The sequence below is a fragment of the Taudactylus pleione genome, unplaced genomic scaffold, assembly GCF_031769625.1.
Source record: "Taudactylus pleione unplaced genomic scaffold, aTauple2 ptg000083l, whole genome shotgun sequence".
Classification (NCBI taxonomy): domain Eukaryota; kingdom Metazoa; phylum Chordata; class Amphibia; order Anura; family Myobatrachidae; genus Taudactylus; species Taudactylus pleione.
The window spans coordinates 652,389-675,490 of record NW_028284485.1 but is presented as its reverse complement, the minus strand read 5'-3'; the positions used below and the strand labels follow the sequence as shown (position 1 = coordinate 675,490).

At 48.6% G+C, this 23,102-nt stretch overlaps 1 protein-coding gene across 2 annotated transcripts in view; it reads left to right on the top strand.

Moving 5' to 3' along the window:
• NRAP (nebulin related anchoring protein) overlaps window positions 1–23,102 on the top strand; it is a 157,116-nt gene that overhangs the window by 40,085 nt on the left and 93,929 nt on the right. For both annotated transcript variants that reach the window (XM_088468250.1, XM_088468251.1), the window contains exons 7-11: window positions 461–565; window positions 655–762; window positions 5,620–5,715; window positions 14,345–14,449; window positions 16,063–16,179. In XM_088468250.1, coding sequence (XP_088324376.1) covers window positions 461–565; window positions 655–762; window positions 5,620–5,715; window positions 14,345–14,449; window positions 16,063–16,179 — 531 coding nt within the window. The remainder of the gene's footprint in view (window positions 1–460; window positions 566–654; window positions 763–5,619; window positions 5,716–14,344; window positions 14,450–16,062; window positions 16,180–23,102) is intronic.

Below are 23,102 nucleotides of genomic sequence, written 5' to 3'. Positions count from 1 at the left end.
TGCTGCATACAGGACAGTTCCTCCCATCTCAGTGTTCAGGACAGTCCTCCAACTTACTACTGCATACAGGACAGTCCTCCAACTTACTACTGTATACATATCCTATCTCAGCATACAGGACAGTCCCTCCATCTTACTACTGCATACAGGACAGTCCCTCCATCTTACTACTGCATACAGGACAGTCCCTCCAATCTCAGTGTACAGGACAGTCCCTCCAACTTACTACTGCATACAGGACAGTCCCTCCAATCTCAGTGTACAGGACAGTCCCTCCAACTTACTACTGCATACAGGACAGTCCCTCCAATCTTATTACTGCATACAGGACAGTGCCTCTGATCTCAGTCCAGCGCAGTTCCATTATTTGCTGTGTTATAGGATAAATCTGTGGATATATATTTGGGATATTTGGTATATCACTCACTATCAGTCCTACATGACCTGTTTCCTGTGACAGGTGGAGTATAAACGTGGACACGATGAGCGCATCTCCCAATACACCAGCGTGGCGGACACTAAAGACATTATACACTCCAAGGTCGGGGGACAGCTGCTGAGCGACGTGAGTATGGAGAATTGGGTCATTCTGGCCTCCTGTCTGTCCAGCAGCGGCTTCCTCTGACTTATCCATTATCTGGGCTCCATCCTCAGGTGAAATACACAGAGGATTATGAGGAGCAGAAGGGGAAAGGCAGCTTCCCAGCGATGATTACCCCGGGGTACCAGATAGCCAAGAAAGCTAATGAGCTGGCCAGTGATGTAAGTACAATGAGCAAGTGTCAGTCTGTGATGTATCATGCAGAAGGTTGCGTTCCATGTCACAACCACATGATACAACCACATAATGAGGAGGAGTCTGCAGACTGATAGATGCAGATATTGGGGGGCTGACAAGTCCGCAATTTATAAAGATGACAAAAGTTTAGCTTTCCTTATCTTTATTGTCAGACTGAGGTATGAAAGGCCCACCGGGGATTTCCCCTGTAACCCCATGGGCCAGTCTGTCCCTGTGCTTACCTAAAATCCATGCGAAGTCCAAGCCAGTAGGGATGGCCATCAATGGTTTGCCACCAGTGGTCGATGGTATATGTCCGATATTTCTGCACCATCGATGGCAGAGATGCCGAAATGCTTTTTTTTTGTTGCTCAGCCCTGTCTTCCATCTTAGAATTGTCCTCTGCATTCAGCTGACCCTCAGTACTGATGCTCCTCAATGATCCAAAATATCAATGGATTTCCATCGCTTGTTTCCTGCCATCGATGTAAATGGAGACCATCGATGGTGAAACATTTAATGGCTATCCCTAAAATCCTGTCTTCACATTCTTCACGTAGACCGTAAAATACACAGCAGAGCCGGTTCCAGGGCTAATAGCGCCCTGTGCCGTCCAAGTGCACCGCGCTCCTTATCACGCATGGTGCAGCCACGTGCGACCAAAATTGGGGGCGTGGTCTACTTACCATAGGTCACGCCTCCTTACGTGACGTTATCTGAGGGGCGTGCCCGCATGGCACGCCCCCAAATAACGTCAGGCTGGGGGGAGCCTCACTAGCTGGGTTTCCCCCAGCCCTCTCACAGCACTGAATGGATGCCACGTGCATGCGTGCAGCATCCATTCAGACTCCGATGTCCGGTCACCTCCGTACAGCTGCGGTGGTGGGGGTCCCCAACCCCCCGATTTGACCACCCGTGGGCCACTTCGGCCCATGGGTGGAACAGCGGGACAGTACTGTCCCGCTGAAATCGGGATGCTGGGGAGGGTGCACCCTCTATGGGTGGCGCACCTGTTTGACCGCCCAGGTCGAACACCCCTAGAGCCGTCCTTGATACACAGCCTTGCCAGCACACACATGTTCAAACTCGATAACACACACAGTTTTGTGCCCATATTCGGCCTTACCAATCCCCATTGAAGGAATCTTTCGCATGGCAGGGCACAAGAGCCTTCGTTGGAGCAGCTGTTTTATTTGCAAGAGCTGAAGATGGTAAATAATGAGAAAAGTCTAATATACGCCAACCAACTGTCACAAAATATGCACTACGGCAGTGGCTCCCAAACCTGCAGGGGTGCCACGGGTTGGGGGTCCAGGACCAAATCAAATTATTTATTGTCAATGTGATAGGCAAAACCAGTGCTGGTACAGTAGTTGGCAATTATAACATAAGTTTCAAATAGTAAACTCTGTCCACCGCCACGTACCTGACCCTAAAGATGACAGGTAAGTATAATATGCTTAATTGAATAAGTTTTGCTGAATCTCTCAGTAAGAAACTGTGGGCTTAGAGGTGCCGTGAAAAAAATGCTGATACTCTAGGGAGCGGTTATTCATGTAAGTTTGGGAACCACTGCGCTATAATATATCTTAAATAGAGCCCTATAGCACTTTAAGGAAAGGAGTAAAACACAGGAGGGGATGTACTAAGCCTGGGAGAGTGATAAAATGGAGAGAGATTAAGGAGCTCATTCAGAGTTGGTAGTGAGCGCTCAGCGCTACCGACCGACTCAATGTTGCCCCACAGCGCATGCGCACGACGGAGCCGGCTCCGTCGTGCGCATGCGCGAGACCCGGCTAACGACTGGTGATCCGTCGATAGGGGTCTCGTCGTAGACGGGGCGAGCTGTCGATGTTGAGTGACAGCTCGCCCCGTTTTCTGGGCGGGCCGGGGGCGGGCCTGGCCAAACGGAGGTGTTCCAGTAGGAACGCTTGCCGTTTGGGGGCGGCCCCACTGACATCATCAGTGATGTCAGTGGGGAGCTTCCTGCTCGATCAGAGCAGGAAGCTCCCTGGGGCTTAAGGTTGACCCTCGCGACCATCACCCTTGTCGGTCGTTAAGAGCTGTGGGTGTTAACCCACAGCTCTAACGACCGTCATGGAGGCGGCTGTTCAGGATGCAAGCGGCCACCCTGTTTCAGAACGACCGCTTGCATCCTACGACCACCTCTGAATGAGGCCCTAAGTACCAACCAGTCAGCTCCTAACTGCCATGTTACTGGCTGTTTTAATATAAATAAGATCCAAAGTGCGCAAACATATAATACCCAGCTGCCTGTGTAACACAAATATAGCCTTCACCAAGCTTCAAACAATAATCACAACAAAATAGTGTTGCACACCGGCGCACAGATTCGTGTTCCCCAAAAGTTTGTAATAATTTCTTACATGTACTTTAATGCTTTTTCAAGCAGTCATATTTCTCCAAGAGATATTGACCCCAAGAAAAAATAAGAAAAACATATATTATAATACTGTTTAAGAAACAAAGTATTTTAAATGCTGCCAAGTATTATGCTCACATATAAACTGTGAAAATGTGCATATATCACCATATCCTAGGCATTTCTTTTGTTGGAGCTTTGTATTTCTTCAGTATTCGTTAAGGATCTCAAAAAAAGAAGACTATAATAGTGCAATATTGTTTTGAAGCAATAAAACACATTTATTAAACATCACACTCACATTGAAAAATAAAACATCAGGCATATATCACCATATCCATGGTAGCAGCAGAATGTTAACCCCTTCAACTGGAAAGTATAAGGGTTGGAGTCCCCAAGTCCCGGAAACCTGTTTGCTCCAATCCTCGGAAAAAGGAGAATGCCGCACCACCACCGATATGTCCTGTACGAAACCTCAGCTTAACGCGTTTCAGACACTAAGTGGTCCTTCTTCAGCTGTTACAGACTGTGTTTGAAAAATGGCAGTAAGGAGCTGATTGGTTGGTGCTTTCCCTCTCTCCACTTTATCACTCTCCACTGCTTGGCATATCTTTATTACAAAGTGAACGTACAGGTGATCCAGATGTGCGCTCTAACTGCACGCATTGCCGATGTCCACGCAGTTGAGGGATTCATTTATACTGCGCATATGCAAAATATTCCAGAAACCCCTACCGCATGTGCGTTTCCCTGAGTGCACGCACAAATTCGCTGTTGTACACGGGATCGCCATGGACGATCATGGGCAGTGGCCTGAAGTGACAGCAAAAATGTCTGTCGTGTGAGTGAGTCATTGTAGTGTTGCGGGCGTGTCATTGTAGTGTTGTGGATGTGTCCTTGTAGTGTTGCGGGCGTGTCATTGTAGTGTTGTGGATGTGTCATTGTAGTGTTGTGGATGTGTCATTGTAGTGTTGCGGGCGTGTCATTGTAGTGTTGTGGATGTGTCATTGTAGTGTTGTGGATGTGTCATTGTAGTGTTGTGGGCGTGTCATTGTAGTGTTGTGGATGTGTCATTGTAGTGTTGTGGGTGTGTCATTGTATCAGGCCCCCAAGCAGTAACAAGGCATGATAGTACAGGTCTCATCGATGTCTGATTCAGGCTGGTCTCCTGCTGCTAGTGGCATATCTCTCTCACATGTCATTGCTTCCACCACAGTGTCACTCCGCTTTTGGAGAACACACAGATTTACAGACCTGCAGCGATTAAAGGTGCAGGATTGCTGGGGCTTGTGGTTCTTCCATGGTACTCTGACCATCAATCAACACCAGTTCTGACACTATGGGCCTCATTTTATCAATGAGTTTTATCATTCACAACAAGTGATAAATGGTGCTCCAGCCAATCAGCTCCCGACTGACATCTGTTTGAAAAATGACAGTTGGGAGCTGATTGGCTGGAGCACTATTTATACGCAGCGAGTTTTATCACTTGTTGTGAATGATAAGACTCGTTGATAAATGAGGCTCTATATTCTCCTGAGATGTGTTAAGCTGTCCCGTTTTATAACCATTCCTGGTTGATTCTGAGTTGTAGTTCCTTTCTTGGGCACAAATAGCGAGTTTTAGCAAATAGCGCATGTGCAGAAGCAAATTTGCGCATTTTTGCCTATTGTCCTGAATCAGATATGGACGGATTTGCAGAGCAGCTCACAAGCGGTTGTGCAAATCCATCCATCTCAGATGCAAACGCAGGAGACACCTCCTTGCTGCATTTGCGATCCTAGCACTGCAACCGATGTCGCAGGCTGGGATCACCATCGCGACCGATGGTCGTGATGGTTCCTCCTTTGGTCAAGCTGCAGGAGCTGAAGCCTTCCGCAGCCTGGCCGGTGCCTAGTCACGCAAGAGGCAAGGAATCTGCGTCCACCCACGCGGACCCTGGCCTCGTCCCTCCTGGAAAATGGAGGCGACATACCTACGGGAACGGCGACCAGGCACTCCCCCAAAACGCTGCAGCATGTCAATCATGCTACGGCTTTAGGGGGTCTGCTAGCGATATGGCAGGACCCGTTCTGCATATGTGCAGAACGAGTCCTGCTCGGGCGCAGACCCCAAAACATCGGAGATGTGCGTTCATCCTCGGAATCAGACCCTATATGCAGACGATCCTGAGTCGGGCAGATTATTTAATGACAACCCTAAATTGCGATCACATGCTCATCTGAAATTGACGCCAATTCTCTGGATAAGAGTTTCTAGTGAGTAATCCGGAGGAATCCCGGTAACAAAGGGGTTAATACCTTTCCTGGTACCCCAGAGGTGCAAGCAACGTTATGTACGGTAGCAGAATATGACATACTCCATACTGTGATTCAGACAGATCCTCCCTTCCATTAGGTGTTGGGTAACGGGTAATACGGTGACATAACGCCTCTGTTCCCTCTTGCCTTTATGTCAGGTGAAATATCACCAGCGTTACCACAGGGAGGTGAAGGGGAAGACAAGTGCGTCAGATTCTGCGTTTACTAAGCAAAGTACAGAACACCTGGAGCAGGTAAGTGACAAGCGTGAGCGGGGGTGGAGGGGCGGAGCTGTCAGCTGTGTGATGCACCCACCTATCTACACCCCCCAACCTCCAAACTTAACAGGACAGAATAGGCCCTAATCCTATCTTCCACCACTTAGCAGATAGTTCTCCGGGGATGAACACCTAGTCTACTAGGGAGCAGTGACATCACTGCGGTATGAGGCCCGTGTTGGGTATGAGACACTACTGGTGTAATAATATAAATAATATATACAGCAGAAGAGCCAAATTGCGACTTTTCTATGTTAAATAAATCAACTTCAATAATACACAAACAATATTGGGAGCAGAATGAAACAAAACGGTAAAGTGTCAATTTGAAATAAACATCCATAATAGAAAAATACTAAACAAAAGTATACAGTTGTGAATTCTTGTAACCAAATGTGGTGTCAAATTGTATAACTCATTTCTATTATGTGTATATGTACTGTATTCCCACATATGTGCTGTGAGCCTATCATGGCTTATGGTTAAATGCTTAAGGCAATGCATAATCGTCAATACAATTAAAGCAAGGTTATGAGGGATTGCAATCACATTGTATTTCCCAATGTCTCCACCAGGGGGCACTCAGAGCAGATGTTTCCAACTTACATCACAAAACTTCTTATCACATATTTGTGACTAATATGTATATAATAAAATTAAACATTTCTTGAGAAAGATGATTTGAAGAACACAGCAGTAAGACTGTGCTTCTAATGCACTTTTTTGTTTACCTATTTCAGCATTTTAGATTCTTTGTTTCACATGAGAACTATTAAAGGGCCGTGGAGCTGCTCCACTTGCAGTAGACTTGCAGATATTCTCAAACTCGGGGCCTAAGTCAGACCCGCTCGCAAGCGGGTCGATGTTGGCCAAGTGCGCATGTGCACGACGGAGGCGGCTCCATCATGCACATGCGCGAGACCCGAATTAACGACGGCCAAGCCGTCACTATGGGTCTCGCACCAAAGGGGGCGTGCTGTCGATGGTGAGTGACAGCACGCTCCCTTTGGTGGGCGTGCCGGGGGCGTTGCTGCCCAAACTGAGGCGTTCCCATGGGAACGCCTACCGTCTGGGGCTGGCCCCACTGACATCACAAGTGATATCAGTGGGAGTGCTTTTGGCACTCCAGGGCTTGCGGCAACGAGACCCTGCCGCAAGGGTCTCGTCGCAAGCCCGATGGTTGCGATGGTCTTGACCATCGCGACCATCATCATGGACGCTCGCATAAGCTGTGGGTGGTAAAAGGCCGCACTGTTAAAAAAAAAAAAAAAGCGTCCGGCTCTGAATCAGGCCCTCGGTCCTAGGGACCTCAAACAGGTCACGTTTTCCAGGTCACCCAGCAGGTGCACAGGTGTATTCATTACTCACTGACACATTTTAAAAGATCCACAGGTGGTGCTAATTATGTCACTTGTGATTCTGTGAGGAGACCTGGAAAACAGGATTGAGTTTGAGAACCTGTGTAGTAGAGGATCGAATTTAGTGTAATGATAGACAAAGGTTGGCAATGTGTAGCTCTCCAGCTGTTGTGGAACCATAAGACCCAGCAGGCTAGCAGTGCTTTTAGTGTAATAATAGCTGAAAAATTCACATGCTTTCCAACCAGTTTTAAAGTTTATCGTAGGGTGGCGCTGTTTTCACATGTCATTTGGGACCCATCCTTGTAGGATTCCAAACGAACTGCGCCACCATACGGTTTCAGAAGTGACGTAGTATCAGTACACAGAAATTACTTATTTCTACTTCAGGGTCCACAGGGTTGACCTTGGGGTTATAGCTGGATCAGGATCCATGGGCACCACACAGTTAAGCTTTTAGCTCCCAGGATGCACTTGGGTCCTCCCCTATACCCCGCCCCCGAGCCACAGGCACCTCAGTGTAAGTTGGTGCCCGGCCGGAGTCAGTCACCGCGCAGGGGGGCTACAGGAGCAGCCCCCAGAAGCTTTTTATTTTAAATTAGATTTTATTTATTTTTATCTCTTTTTACTACAGACGGCAGCGAAGGGCTGTCTATACAGACGCCCACGCTGCCGCTCTGATCCCCGACTGGCGCCGCGACGCCAGTACTGATCTGGGGATCGCGGCCGGAGGACAGAGTCCGTACTAGCCGGACTCTGTCTACCTCCCAGGACTGCTGCCGGAGTCGCCGGGGATTCAGGTAAGCCGCGCTTCGCTGGCTAGCGGCGGCGCGCGGAATGCCTTAAAATGCAGTCCTTTAGCCTCCGGTCCTGGGGACAGACCGGAGGCTGCTGGCAGTGGCGGCGGGCCCCCCCCATAACCCGTGGGACCACTAGGGATTACAGGCAAGCGGGAAGCCAGCATCCCTGGGGTCATGGCCAGCCAGGGGAGGAAGCCTTCCCTGTTCAGCGGCTCCTCCCCTCAGCTCAGCGCGCCTTTCAGCACGCAGTCTGGCGTCGCTGAGCTGCAGTTTCACGGCCACTCCTCCTCTGGGGTCTCCGGGGGCCATTTTCTCACAGTGGCAACGCAGATCTCAGGGAGCAAGCGGTCCGGTCCCCCTGTGTACACAGCACTATAGCCCTCCCAGACACTGAATCTGGGTAGGTTGATTGTAGTGGAAAGGTGCAGTGAGTATATCTTCTCTGCATGGTATGTGACTTTTGCTAGTGCTGCCTGTCTGTGCTTATTTTCCGCTTACTGTCAGCTTATACCTGTCCCTTTACTTCTCCTACGACCCCTACAGATGTGTGGGGGAAGGGTGTTTCTACTGACCTCACTTATATAGATCACGTATTTGTGAGGTTCGTCACATACAGTTGTGTGCAACACAGTGCCATATTGTGGGCTGTTGTTCAACACACCGGTGAGTGCGTTTACTTCTGCCCTGTTGCCAGATATATAATATATTCTGTCATGTCAGACGAGGAGGTTGAGCGCTCAGTGGCTCCGGCGTTGGCCTCCTGCGGACGCTGTTCTGCAGGAGTGAATAGGGAGGATTTGTCACAGGATGGCCTGTGTAGTCGGTGCCAGGTGGCTCCTGGCCCATCCAGACCTTCTGTGACGCAGGAACCACCGTGGGCGATGTTTTCTCAAGTGCTGGTGTCTATTGCGGACCGTCTGTCGGTCCCGACTGCTCTCCCTACTAGGGCGTTACCCCAGCCGACCATCCCCCATTCCCCGGGTGTCCCGCAGTTATTGCGGAGTCCTCCTGGGTCTCAGTCTGTGGGTCCCTATGCGGGGTTGCCTATGTATATACAGGCTTCCCCTGTGCCGCAGCAGCCTGCGGTACCTTTTCAGGTACCTATGGCGACTCCTCCACCCTGGGTGGATGCATTCTCCAACTCCGTGCAAAATTTGGCAGCCGCATCCTCGGCTTTTCAGTCAATGTTGCAGACTGACATGCCTTCTAGGGTTTCAAAACGCCCACTCATGGCGCTGGCGGCTCAGGTATCAGACTCAGAGGGTTCCTCAGATGATGGGGAGGTCCCTGATGACACTGACTCGGACGCCCCGGTCCAGGCAATGGATACCAAGTCGTCCATTAATGTGCGAGCACTGGTTAGGGCGGTGCGAGCCATTCTTCTTATAGAGGATGAGGCACCGGCTCCTAAGTCGAAGTATCCTAGTTTAAAAAAAACTAAGGTGGCTTCTGCTATGTTTCCCCCGTTGGATCAGTTGACGGATCATATGGCGGTAGCTTGGCAGGCGCCCAGTAAGAGATTCCTTCCTCAGAAGCGGTTGGCTTCTAATTATCCCTTCCCTGAGGCACATTGTAAAAAATGGGAAACTCCACCGGCGGTGGATTCCCATGTCACCCGTTTAATAAGGAGCTCTACTTTGCCATTACCGTCTATGGCCCTCATTCAGAGCCGTACGCTCTGAGCAGAGCGCACGCTCTGAATGAGGGCCGGCCTCCATGAAAATGGAGCGTCCTCCTGGACGCTCGTATAGCTGTGGGTCACCACCCACAGGCTATACGAGCGTGCATTTTGATGGCCGCGATGGTCGTGACCATCGCGACCATCGAAATTGCGAGCTGGAGCCTGCGGTTGAGGTTTTCAACCGCAAGCTCCGGAGTGATTTTGGCTCTATCAGAGCCAAAATCACTCCCACTGACATCACTAGTGATGTCAGTGGGCCGGTTTCTGACGGGAGGCGTTCCCGTGGGAACGCCCCCGTCAGGGTGGCACGCCCCCGGCACGCCTACCAAAGGGGGCGTGCTGTCAATCAACATCGACAGCACGCCCCCTTTGATCAGACACAACGAGCGAAGGACTTTCCTTCGCTCGTCGCGTCTGGCGCATGCGCACGACGGAGCTCCCTCCGTCGTGCGCATGCTCAGTCCATAACATCGACCCACTTGCGAGCGGACAGCCGCTCGCGAGTGGGTCTGAATCAGGCCCTATATCCTCGCTGAAGGATCCCACGGACAGGAAAGTTGAGACTTGCTTAAAGTCTATTTACTCCCTCTCCGGGGCGGTGGCCCGACCATCCATGGCCATCTCCTGGGTGGCCAAGGCCATTGAGGGGTGGGCCAATGCATTGGAAGATACCTTCCCGGACGACGCTCCGGATGTCCAGAGGGCGTTGTTGGGTCAGATGAGGGACGCTGCTTCTTACATTGGGGAAGCCTCTTTAGATGCTAGTTTGCTGACTTCGCGGGTATCGGCTGCAGCGGTGTCTGCCCGCCGATCCTTATGGTTGCGGTCCTGGAGAGCAGACTCTGATTCAAAGAAAGGCCTGGAAGCCTTACCTTTCAATGGGGAATTACTATTTGGTCCGGACTTGGACAAAATAGTGGATACCCTGGCTAAATCCAAGTCGGCTTTCCTCCCTTCGGCGGCACTGCCTGCTAAGGTTCGGAGTTCGGCTTTTCGTTCCTTTCGGGTTCAGGGTAAGGCAAAAGGTCAGTCCTTCCCGAGACAGTCGGCGAGTAAGACTGCCTCTAAACCCAAGAAGCAAGCCTGGAGTGCTCGGCGCCCTTCTTCCAAGCAGGAAGATAAACCTGCGGCCTGATGGGACGGGCCTCCCTCTGGGGGACCTCAGAGTGGGAGGCCGACTTCTTCGATTTGCCCAGTGCTGGCACAATACCACCACGGATGCCTGGGTTCGAGAAGTGGTCTCCCAGGGGTACGCCCTGTCTTTTCGGCACAGACCACCCCACCAGTTTTTCTGCACGAGTCCTTCTCAGGACAAGACCAAGGCGTTACAGATTCAGGAGGCTATAGAGTCCTTGCTGAAAGCAGGGGTCATTGTTCCCGTTCCTCAATTACAACGAGGGACGGGGTACTATTCTTCTCTGTTTCTGGTGCGGAAACCCAATGGTTCTCATCGCCCTATCCTCAACTTGAAGTCTCTGAACAAATTCCTCAGAGTTCCCAAGTTCAGGATGGAAACGTTACGTTCAATCATTCTGGCGATGGAACCGGGGGATTACATGGTGTCCCTGGATATCCAGGACGCCTACCTCCATGTTCCGATAGCACCTTCGCACCAGCGGTATCTGAGGTTCGCTATCCTTCAACACCACTATCAGTTCCGGGCGCTACCCTTTGGTCTCTCCACGGCACAGAGGGTGTTCACGAAGATTATGGCGGTCATGGCCGCACATCTTCGGAACCAGAATGTACGGCTGCTGCCGTATCTGGACGACCTCCTGTTGCTGGCGAGCTCCCCGGAGGTACTGCTTCAACATCTCCACCTGACGATCGCTTGCCTGCAAGCACACGGGTGGTTGATAAATTGGAAAAAGTCCTCCCTGATTCCATCACAGCGGATGGTTCATTTGGGAGCCCTGCTGGATTCGCGTCAGCAAAGGATCTTCCTGACTCCGGAGAAGGTCACCTCCCTACAGCTGCGGATACGCAGTTGCCTGAGTAGTTGCCGCCTGTCGGTCCATTCGGCTATGAGAGTTCTGGGGTCCATGGTGTCGACATTCGACATGGTGGAATTTGCCCAGTTCCATTCCCGGCCCCTGCAGGGGCTGATTCTATCGGAATGGAACGCGTTACCTCACCGGATCCGCTCTCAGGTGCTGGTGTTGTCTCCGGACGTTCGGCAATCTTTGGCTTGGTGGCTTCAGACAGCTCATCTGGTCGAGGGGCGCCCCTTTTGGATCCCAGACTGGGTCCTGCTCACCAAAGATGCCGGTCTCCGGGGTTGGGGGGCAGTGACCGGCTCATTGTCTCTCCAGGGTCGTTGGTCTGCGGAAGAAGCTCTTCTTCCCATCAACATCCTGGAACTGCGGGCAGTATACAGGGCCCTGCAGTCGTCCGGCCCCGCTCTTCAGGGAAGGGCGGTACAGGTGCAGTCCGACAACGCCACCACGGTGGCGTATATCAACCACCAAGGAGGAACTCGCAGTCGGGCAGCGATGTTGGAGGTGTCTCGCATCCTGACTTGGGCAGAGGGTCACATTCCAGCGATCTCGGCGGTCTTCATCCCCGGAGTCCTCAATTGGGAAGCGGACTTCATCAGCCGTCACGACGTTCCCGGGGAATGGTCGCTTCACCCAGAGGTGTTTCAGCTACTCGTGGACAGGTGGGGACTGCCGGAGCTGGACTTGATGGCCTCCCGTCACAATCACAAGTTGCCCGTTTACGGGTCAAGGACAAGAGACGCAGGCGCAAGTCTGGTGGACGCGCTGTCGGTGAAATGGACGTTTCACCTGGCGTATCTGTTTCCTCCGATATCCCTACTTCCTCGGGTTCTGCGAAAATTCAAGCAGGACGGCGGCACGCTTGTGCTGGTAGCTCCGGCGTGGCCCAGACGTCCTTGGTACTCCGATCTCAGGAGCCTCTCCATCGACGCTCCGTACCTTCTTCCTCAGCGTCGGGACCTGTTGTCTCAGGGGCCCTGCCTTTATCCGGATCTGGGTCGGCTGTCTTTGACGGCGTGGCTCTTGAGACAGCCGTCTTGAGGTCTCGGGGCTTCTCCAGTTCGGTTATTGGTACCATGCTCAGGGCACGCAAGCCTGCTTCAGCACGGATTTATCACAGGGTGTGGCACACTTACTTTCAGTGGTGTGAGTCCAGACATTATGATCCTCAGGTGTTCCGGGTTTCTAGGATCTTGGAATTTCTTCAATCAGGATTGGACCTCGGCTTACGCCTTGCATCTCTGAATGTTCATGTGTCCGCCTTGTCCGTGTGGTTTCAATGGCGGATTGCAATACTGCCGGATGTTCACACCTTTTTCTAAGGTGTTCTCAGGATCCAGCCTCCCTTTGTGCCTCCTGTGGCTCCTTGGGACTTGGCGGTGGTTCTACGGGTCCTGCAGGGTCCTCCGTTTGAGCCTCTTGAGTCGGTGGAGCTCAAGTGGCTGACATTTAAGACTGTTTTTCTCCTGGCAATTGCTTCGGCCAGGAGGGTGTCTGAATTGCTGGCGCTTTCCAGTCGCCCTCCTTTCCTGATTTTTCACCAGGACAGAGCGGTGCTCCGCACTCGTCCTGAGTTTTTGCCCAAAGTGGTCTCGTAGTTCCACATTAATCAGGAACTTGTTGTGCCAGCTTTTCAGTCCCCTGATCTTTCAGCTGGTGAGACTTCCTTAGATGTGGTCCGGGCACTTAGAATTTATGTGGACCGGACGGCTTCGGTTAGGAAGTCTGATTCCTTGTTTATCCTCTTTGGTTTTCACAAGAGGGGTTGGCCTGCCAACAAACAAACGTTAGCCCGTTGGCTTCGTTCCGTTATTTGTGAGGCTTATGCACAGGAGGGTTTACCTGTGCCAGCCTCTGTTAAGGCTCATTCCACTCGTTCTGTGGGTCCCTCTTGGGCTGCTAGACGTGGCGCCTCTGCTGTTCAGCTGTGTAAGGCGGCCACTTGGTCTTCAATTCAAACGTTTTTGAGGTTCTATGCGTTTGACACCTTCGCCTCTCAGGATGCATCCTTTGGGCGCCGGGTGCTCCTTTCAGCACAGGAGCGTCCCCGCCCTTAGTTGAACTGCTTTGGGACATCCCCAAGGTCAACCCTGTGGACCCCCTATGGACCCTGAAGTAGAAAACAAGAGATATGGTAAGAACTTACCTTTGTTATCTCTGTTTCTACAAAGTCCATAGGGTCCACAGGGCGCCCACCCTGACGCACCTGGCTTCATATGGGCTGTGTGGCTGGTCACCGGTTTTCCGTCTCCCATCTCTGTGAGTATGGTTTCTTGTGTGTTCCAGTCTTCCTTCTCTCTGTTCCATATTCTCCTCCGGCCGAGGCTGCTTACCAACTGAGGTGCCTGTGGCTCGGGCCGGGGTATAGGGGAGGACCCAAGTGCATCCTGGGAGCTAAAAGCTTAACTGTGTGGTGCCCATGGATCCTGATCCAGCTATAACCCCAAGGTCAACCCTGTGGACCCTATGGACTTCGTAGAAACAGAGATAACAAAGGTAAGTTCTTACCATATCTCTTGTTTTCTTATATCTGCAGAGTAAGATACAAAATATCATAAAATACATCTTATAAAGTACAAACCAGAGCACAGTAATACTCACATGATAATAAATAGGAATATACTATTTCAAGCAGTGAACACTAACATTGACCAGTTTCTGATTGTATTGGGGTACACTGATCGTCACTGTTGCAGCTATTTGTGGGAATCGTCACCAGATGATCTTTCTGCTTAATGTGTGTGGAAATTAATTGCGTTTCTCCGGCAGGAATATGATGAGGAAGATGAGCCATACAGAGGAAAGGGGAGTTTTCCTGCTATGATTACTCCGGCTTATCTCAGTGCCAAAAAGGCCAATGACATCGCCAGCGATGTGAGTATCGTCACTAAGGGAAATCCTGCCTCTGGCTGTCACAGTGGATAAGGCAGAAGAGACATCCTTCAGGTCATGCCTGGTTATAGTAGATAGCCATTTGGCAAAAGGTCACACCAGCATTACCAGTCATTGAACCAGAAGGATCTCTGCCAGATTTTGATGGATGCCGTCAGACATCTAATAATTTACCATAGATGGAGAAATTGGATGGATGGATGAATGAATGATAGATGGACGGTTGATGGACAGATAATGAATGAATGGATGATGATAGATAAAAGTTGAATGATGGATGGATGATGAATGGCTGATGGATGACTGAAGAACAATTGATGGATAAATGATAAATAGGTGAAGGTTGAATTATGGATGGATGATGGAGAGGTGATGAGTGGTGAAGATTGGATGATGGATAGATGAGGGATGAATGATAGAGGGGTGAAGGATGAATAAATGATGAATAGATGGAGGTTGAATGATGGATAGAAGAGGAATGGATGATGAATAGGTGAGTAAATGATGAATGGTTGAGGGACAGATGATGAATGGATGATGGATTGCTGAAGGATGGATGGATGATAGAGGGGTGAAGGAATGATGATGGATGGATGAGAGACATATGATGGATGGACAATGGATGAGGGTCAGATGATGAATGGATGATGGATCGCTTTAGGAAGAATTATGGACAGATGATGGAGGGATAATGAATGGATGATGGATGAATGATGTATAATTTTGAATAGACGAAGGTTGAATGATGAATGGATGAGAAACTGATGATTGACGGATAATGAATGGATGATGGAAGGATGGATAAGTGATGAATTGATAAAGGTTGAATGATGGATGGATGAGGAATGGATAAGGCATTGCAAAACCCTTGTGGCGCCATCAAATAGTAATAATAATAATGATGATGATGAAGGGATTACAGATATATGATGAAAATATGAAGGTTGGAAGATGGAGGGATGATGGAGATATGATGAATAGATGAAGGTTAAAGGATGGATGGATGAATGAAGAATAGACAAAAGGATGAAGGACGGATGATAGATGAATGAAGGACAGGTGATGGATAGGTGATGGATGACGAATGGATAATGCATGAATGGTGGATGGATGATGAATAAATGAAGGTTGAATTATGGCTGGATGAAGGACAGATAAAGGATGGACAAAGGACAGATGATGGATAGAGGAAGGACGGATGATAGATGGATGAAGAACAGGTGATGGATGAAGAATGGATAATGCATGAATGATGGATGGATGATGAATAGATAAAGATTGAATGATGGGTGGATGAGGGACAGATAATGGATAGAGGCGAATGATAGATGGATGAAGAATGGATGATGAATAGATGAATGTTGAATGATGGATGAGGGACTGATGAAGGATGGACAAACGAAGGACAAATGATGGATGATAGATAGATAGATGGATGAAGGTGAGGTAATGGATGGATGAAGAATGAATAATGGATGGATGAAGGATGTGGGCCAATGCACACCTATGTATTCCATGGCATGTATCTAGACATTTGTGAGCCATTGAGTGTTAAACCTTCCTGATGAAAATCAAAACATTTCTGTCCATTTCAGATTAAATACAAGAAAGACCTTTCCAAGATGAGGGGGGCGGCTCATTACCACTCACTGGCCACTGAAGACAACCTGGCTCTGAAACAAGCCCAGAGTGTGAACAAGCTGATCAGTGAGGTGAGACACAAGGGGAGGGTGTCTCCTGAAAGTCTAGGAAGTGTTCTGGATCCCAACAGATTACTTTCTCTTGAGAATCTGCTTTGATTCTTAACAGGTGGAAGGAGAACTTCTAGACCCCGATTGGGAAGATCAGACTGGTTAGGAGGATTCCCCAGCTAGTCTGGGAGTTTAGGATTTGATTGCTGCAGTCAGGCAGACTTTAAACATTCAGGAGGCAGGGGGTTTCGTGGCAGGTACCTCGTATTCTCTGTTTAAGCGTAAAAAGAAACAGGTGGTCAGTTTTCAGCCATTTTCTCATTTTGCTGATACATTGACAGAAGCCTGGTTAAAGCCTGACAGACAGGTTTCAGGTTCCAAGACTGTTTGAGTTGGTTTATCCATTCGTAGATGAGGACACTACAAGGTAGCAGGTGTATCCCCGAGTAGATCGCCATCCTTTTGAAAGTTACGGTTCTTCTTTCTACGCAGGCTGCGTCCTTAAAGGATCAGTCTGAGAGGAAAAAAAATTAAGCATTGTTCAAGTCTATTTTGGGTTTCACAGGAGCTTCGTTAAGTCCAGCATTGGCAATTGCTTGGGTAAAGAAGGCTCTGGAGTCTTGTAATGAGCAGTTGGCTTCAGGCATGCAATCTGATGCTATTTCCATCAAGCTCCTAAACTTGGTACAATAGATCCGAGAGGCCTCAGTATATATGGGCGATGCGGCTTTTGATGTAGAGTTACTGTTGTCAAGGATTTCAGCTCTGGCTGTCCCAGCTAGATGTTTGCTTTGGCTCCGATCTCGGCAGACGGATCCGGAGTCCAAGCGCACTCTGGAAGCTATTCTGTTTGGGGGGACACTCTGTTTGCTTAATTTCTCAAGCAACGGGGAGGGGGGGGGGGGAACCTATATTTGCTGGTCTTACCTCCAAAATCTAAGGGGTAAATTTACTAAGATTTGAGTTCTATTAAGAAGTGATGTTGCCCATAGATTCCAGGTATTATCTTCTAGAAGGTGCTAGGTAAATGAGAAGTAGAATCTGAATGGTTGCAATGGGCAACATCACTTCTTAAATAGAACTCCCATCTTAGTAAATTTACCCCTAAGTCTCCTCGTTTTTGTCCTTTACACATGGCAGGACATGGTAGCTTTAATGCATTCAGGAGTCAGTCTACCTCTCTTCATCGTAGCTCCTCTCTTCATCGTAACCACCACTAGACGACCAGGAAGAAATCTTGCTGCCAAGCAGGCCACCTGACAGTTTAGGGGCTCCGTCTGCTGGTAGAGGCCCACTTACTCCAGTTTCAGGTTCTCTAGGCCCTGTTGGGCCCGGATCATTGGGTCCAGGGCATTCTGGGCAGAGGTTACATTCTGGATCTGGCGGGTCCCAGTCCAAGTAATTTCTTTGCTACTCCTCTACCTCAAGACCCAGTATGTCAGGAGGCTATCTGGATGACAATGCTTTCACTGTTAGGAGTAAATTTACTAAAGTGAGAGTTTTTATAAGTGAATTTTAAAAGTGATGTTGCCCATAGCAACCAATTAGGTTCTACTTAACATTTAACTAGTATCTACTAGAAGATAATAGCTAGAATCTGATTGGTTGGTTGATATGGGCAGCATCACTTTTAAAACTCACTTCTAAAAACTCTTACTTTAGTATATTACCCCTTATTAGGGGAATTCAATATGGGTGCGAAAACTCAGTTTTAGCGTTAATTTCGCACCTATGACGTCATTATTGCAGGTTTTAGTTTTACACTGTATTCAATTTCAAAGACTTTTCGCAGGTTCGAAAAGTCTTTGATAAAAACGGGGTTAAATTTTCACCATTGAATAGGTGTCGAAAAAAAGTGCAGAATTGGGGTTTAGGGGTGCAGGCTTAAAAAAAACAGCCTGCACCCCTGGGAATGACATTTAAAAAATAACTGTGTCAAAAAAAGTAAAAAAAAAAAATAGGCACACCCCAAAAAATTAATTGAAAAATTGGGTGAAAAAAAAAAAAATGGGAAAAAATTGTTTAAAACTAGGGAAATAGGTTCAGGGCTATTCTGCAAGTATGTGGCAGGTGTTTTCTAGAATAGATTATTAGCGACAGGTGTTTTCTAGAATAGATTATTAGCGACAGGTGTTTTCTAGAATAGATTATTAGCGACAGGTGTTTTCTAGAATAGATTTATAGCGGCAGGTGCACAATTGCAGAATTTTTAAAAACCTACTTTAGGGACATCAAAATATGCTAGTACCCATTTTCATGTACCCCAAATTTGATGGGACCACTTAAAAAAAACGAAAAAAATAACCTAAGTGCTCTTCTGCATCACTTCTTCAATGTCGGGAAAAAAGCACCTGCCGCAGCTATTTAAATCCCTGACTTTCATTTGCAGGCTAAAACGGGGGGACCCATAGTGATCCCCCATGTTTTTACAACTTTAGAGGGGTCCTACAATTTTTTTCAGGCAAAATTCGTTTTTTTACGCAAATCCAACTTCGCAGGTTCCCGTTTTCAACGTTTTTATATTGAATACGGGGATAAAGCGGGTGCGCGTCCGATACTTTATCCCTGAAAATTCTCCGATGTGGAGCGAAAAGTCCAGCACGGACTTTTCGCTCCCATATTGAATACCCCTCTTAGAGTTGGGCGTTATTGTTCCGATTCCTATAGATCAAAGGGGCCAAGGGTTTCCTGATGAGGAAACTAAATAATTTGTTCTGGCCTATTCTGAATTTAAAAGAGCTCAATCTTCACTAAGACGTTGCACACTTCAAGATGGAGTCCCTACATTCTGTTGTGAGTTCCATGTTAGAAGGAGAATATTTGGTACCCCTGTACGTCAAAGATACCTATCTTCATGTCCCAATTTGTTTACAAAGATAATGGCCCACATGGTATCCTTACTCAGGAAAAAGGGTGTTACAATCATACCCTATTTGGATGATCTCCAGATAAAGGCAAGCTCGGAGTCGACTCTGGTTCAGCCTTTGTTAGTGGTCAGGAATAGGTTGGAATCCCACAGGTAGTTACTCAACTATCCAAAGTCCAATCTCATACGATCTCAGTGGATGATCTTCTCTTCAATACTCGCAAGCAGCGAGTCTATCTTCCTCCAGAGAAGTTTCAGAATCTCCAGTCTCTGGTCAGGACTGTGCAGATGTGTCCTCACTCCTCTTTGCTGCAGTCACGTCAAACAGCCCCTCTTGGCGAGCCTGGTCCCGTGAGACTCGGCTGGCGCCGGGTGTCTTTTTGGCTGAAAATGCATCCAAGTCGCAATGTGACTAGGAACAGGGTCGGCTCTAGGGGTGTTCAACCAGTGCGGTCGCACAGGGGCGCCACCCGTAGAGGGCAGCACCCCTCCCCAGCATCCCGATTTCAGCGCTGTCCCGCTGTTCTATCTGCGGGCCGAAGTGGCCCGCGGGTGGTCAAATTGGGAGGCTGGGGACCCCCACCGCCGCAGCTGTGCGGCGGTGCCGGACCCCTAGAGAGTGAATGGATGCTGCGCGCATGCGCGCGGCAACCATTCACTGACGGGAGAAGGCTGCTGGAAGCCCAGCCAGTGACGGAGTGCTGGGCTTTACCCTCAGCCTGGTGTTATTTGGAGGCGTGCCATGTGGGCACGCCTCCAAATAACGTCACACAGGGGGCGTGGCCTATGGTAATTATGCCACGCCCCCAAATTCGGTCGCTCTCTCGAGAGCCGGCACAGGGTGCTCAGAACCCTGGAGCCGGCCCTGACTAGGACCCACCAGGAGACTGTGCTGATTAATTTGATATGTATATCTGTGTGCGACTGAGTCAATTAACATGCAAAGTGCTATGACCACAACTTTTTTCCATGCAAAGTTCTGTTTACAGTGAGTCGCACACAGATATACAAGTGTCTCATATCAAATTAATTTGCACTGTCTTCTGGTGCATCCTAGTCACATCGCATTGCGACGCATTTTCAGCAACAGCAAAAAAAAAAGATGTCCGCCACTAACAGATTTATACGGGACCTGACAGCTCACAGGCGTTCTGAGGCTAGATGTACTTTATGAGGACACATCTGTAATTCAGCTATCACAGGTGTATGAAACTCCTGGGAAAGATGGTGGCGTCATTTGAGGCAGTCCCTTTTGCCAGATCCCATGCTCGTCCTCTGCAGAGCCAAATTTTGGCCTATTGTGTCTCGTTTGGACAGTTTTCCGTTTGTCACCTCAGTTGTGACAATCTCTCCAGTAGTGGTTAGAGCCTCAGAACTTGTCAAGGGCAGTCCCCTTCTGGATTTGGGATTGGACCCTGGACACCACCAACGCCAGCTTATTGGTTGGGAAATGGTGATTCTCGGCCTTCAGCTTCAGAGCTGTTCATCCAGGTTCAAGGCACTGCTCCCAATAAACATTCTGGAAGTAAGAGCAGTCATACTGGCTATTCTACAAGCTCAGGACGTCCTGCGCAAGAAGCTGGTTCACATTTAATCGGACAATACCACCACTGTGGCCTGCATCAACAAAAAGTTGCCGATCTACGGAGCATGGTCAAGGGACCTTCGGGTGACTTTGATGGACGCTCTGTAGGTTCCATGGTCTTGCAGACTGGGGTATCTGATTACACCTCTATCCATGGTGGCTAGAGTGCTTCAAAAGGTTCAGCGAGAGGCTCTTCCAGTCATTCTCATTGCCCCGTATTAGCCACATTGAGCGTGGTACTCGTCTCTGCAGGGTCTTCTGGCCAACGATTCATGGCGTCTGCCCCTTAGAGAAAATCTACTTCAACAAGGGCCATGTCTTCACCCAATTTTGTCTTGACTATCTTTTTGGCATGACTCTTGAAACCAAGATTTTGAAAGCACGGGGGGGTTTTGAGACCAGTGGTTTCTACTATCCTTCAGGCCAGGGAACGAGTTATGTCCAAGATTTATGACTGGGTCTGGTGCCTGTACATTTTCTCGTGTGAACATCATCACCTTTCGACCACTGTTTTCAGTCTCTCTCATCTCGTGTCCTTTTTTCAAGAGGGACTGTCAAAAGGTCATTACCTGTCTTCTCTAAAGGGGCAGATATCAGCCCTTTCTGTGCTTTTTCAGAAGCGTTTATAGAATAGAATAGAATAGAATCATCTTTATTGGCCAAGTATACAAACGTATACCTGGAATTTAGCTCCGGTTACTGCATGCCAAAAACACACAAATAACAATTCACAGCCAATCATAAAAAACATAAAAACAATACATAAATTATTACCACAAAACTATCAGTTATTCCGGAGGTGCAGACTTTTCTGCAGGGGGTGTTGCGCATCCACCAATCTTACATTTCTCCTATCCCTCCTTGAGATTTAAATTTGTTCCAGGACGCTCTTCAAAAACCACCTTTTAAACCTCTGGAATCTATAGAGTTGCACTACCTTACAGTACCTTGAAGGTTGCTTTTGTTTTAACCATCACTTCGGCAAGAAGAGTATCGGAACTGGCAGCTCTGTCTTGTATGCCTCCCTTAATTATTATTCACTTTGATAGGGTGGTGTTACGGACTAAGCCGTCATTCTTGCCTAAGGTGGTGTCCAAGTTTTACCTCAGCCAGGATATAGTTCGTCCTTATTTTCCTGGTTCTTCTTCTTCTTCCAATTGTTCGCTTCATTGCTTGGATGTGGTGAGGGCATTATAGATTTACATTCATCATACCTCAGTCTTCTGCCACACTGATTCTCTATTAGTGCTGGTGGATGCTCCTAAGCATGACTGGCCGTGATGGGTGACTGCAGCTGTTAGTCAGGCATATTTGTCTTGGGATATGCCTGTTCCTATTTCGCTCTGGGCCCATTCGATGCTTGCGGCCGGGGCCTCTTGGCCAGTTCGCCAAGGTGCTTTGGTAGAACAGTTGTGCAGGGAGGCAACCTGGTTTTCTGTGTATACATTCACCAAGTTTTACCGTTTTCATACTTGATCATGCCAAGGCTGATTTCAGACGCCATGTGTTAAATGCGATCTTGCCAGGCGAAGCCCTCCCCCCCCTGTAAGGCTTTCTTTGGGAAGTCTCAGCATCAGCTTAGCAGTGTACCTCAGATCGGATGATGAGGACATTTTATTTTTTATGCACTCACCGTAGAATCCTTTCCTTGTCATCCATCTGGGGGACACTGCGATCCCTCCTTTTCTAGTCTTTTGCTGTTTTTGTTCGGTTTACGGTTGCTGGACTGTGCGACTTTGCTTCTCCAAGCAGCTTTGTTAGAAAACTAAGGCTTCAGGGAAGCGAGAGGGGTAAAGTGGGGGGCAGAGCCAATCAGATTAACTCTCTAGGGCAGGGGTGGGGAACCTTTTTTCTGCCTAGGTCCATTTTGAATTATATAACATTGTGTGTGGGCCTGGATTAGGCAATGTCCCCTCCGCGCGATGTCACATGGGGGCGGGGCCACAATTGCCGATGATTACAGCAATGCCCGGAGCATCCTGAGGATGCTCCGGGGAGCAGTAAGGGCGGCGGTGTGACCATCTGAAGCATCCTAAGAACGCTCCAGGTGGCACTGCTGCATAGATTCTGGCTGCAGGGTGCCATTCTAGACATCCTGCTAGCCAAATGAGGCTAGCAGAAAAAAGCTCTGAGGGCCAGACCAAATGATACCGAGGGCCTTATAAGGCCCCCGGGCTGGAGGTTCCCCATCCCTGCTCTAGTGCCTTATCCTGTGGCCCAGCCCACCTAACCCAACATCAGCTTAGCAGTGTCCCCCAGATGGATGACAAGGGAAGGATTTTACAGTGAGTACATAACAAAAAGTTAGATTTTCTTTTTTGTTTGTTTTTATTTATTAATTATATTTGTATTATTGTATTTATTATTATTATACTTTTTTTTGTGGGGGGGGGGGAGTTGGTGCATGTGATGTGGGTGTTTACTGTGGTGGTGTCTTCTTTAGAACTTATTGCATTTTATTAATAATTGGGGTTGCTATTCCGTACCTACCTG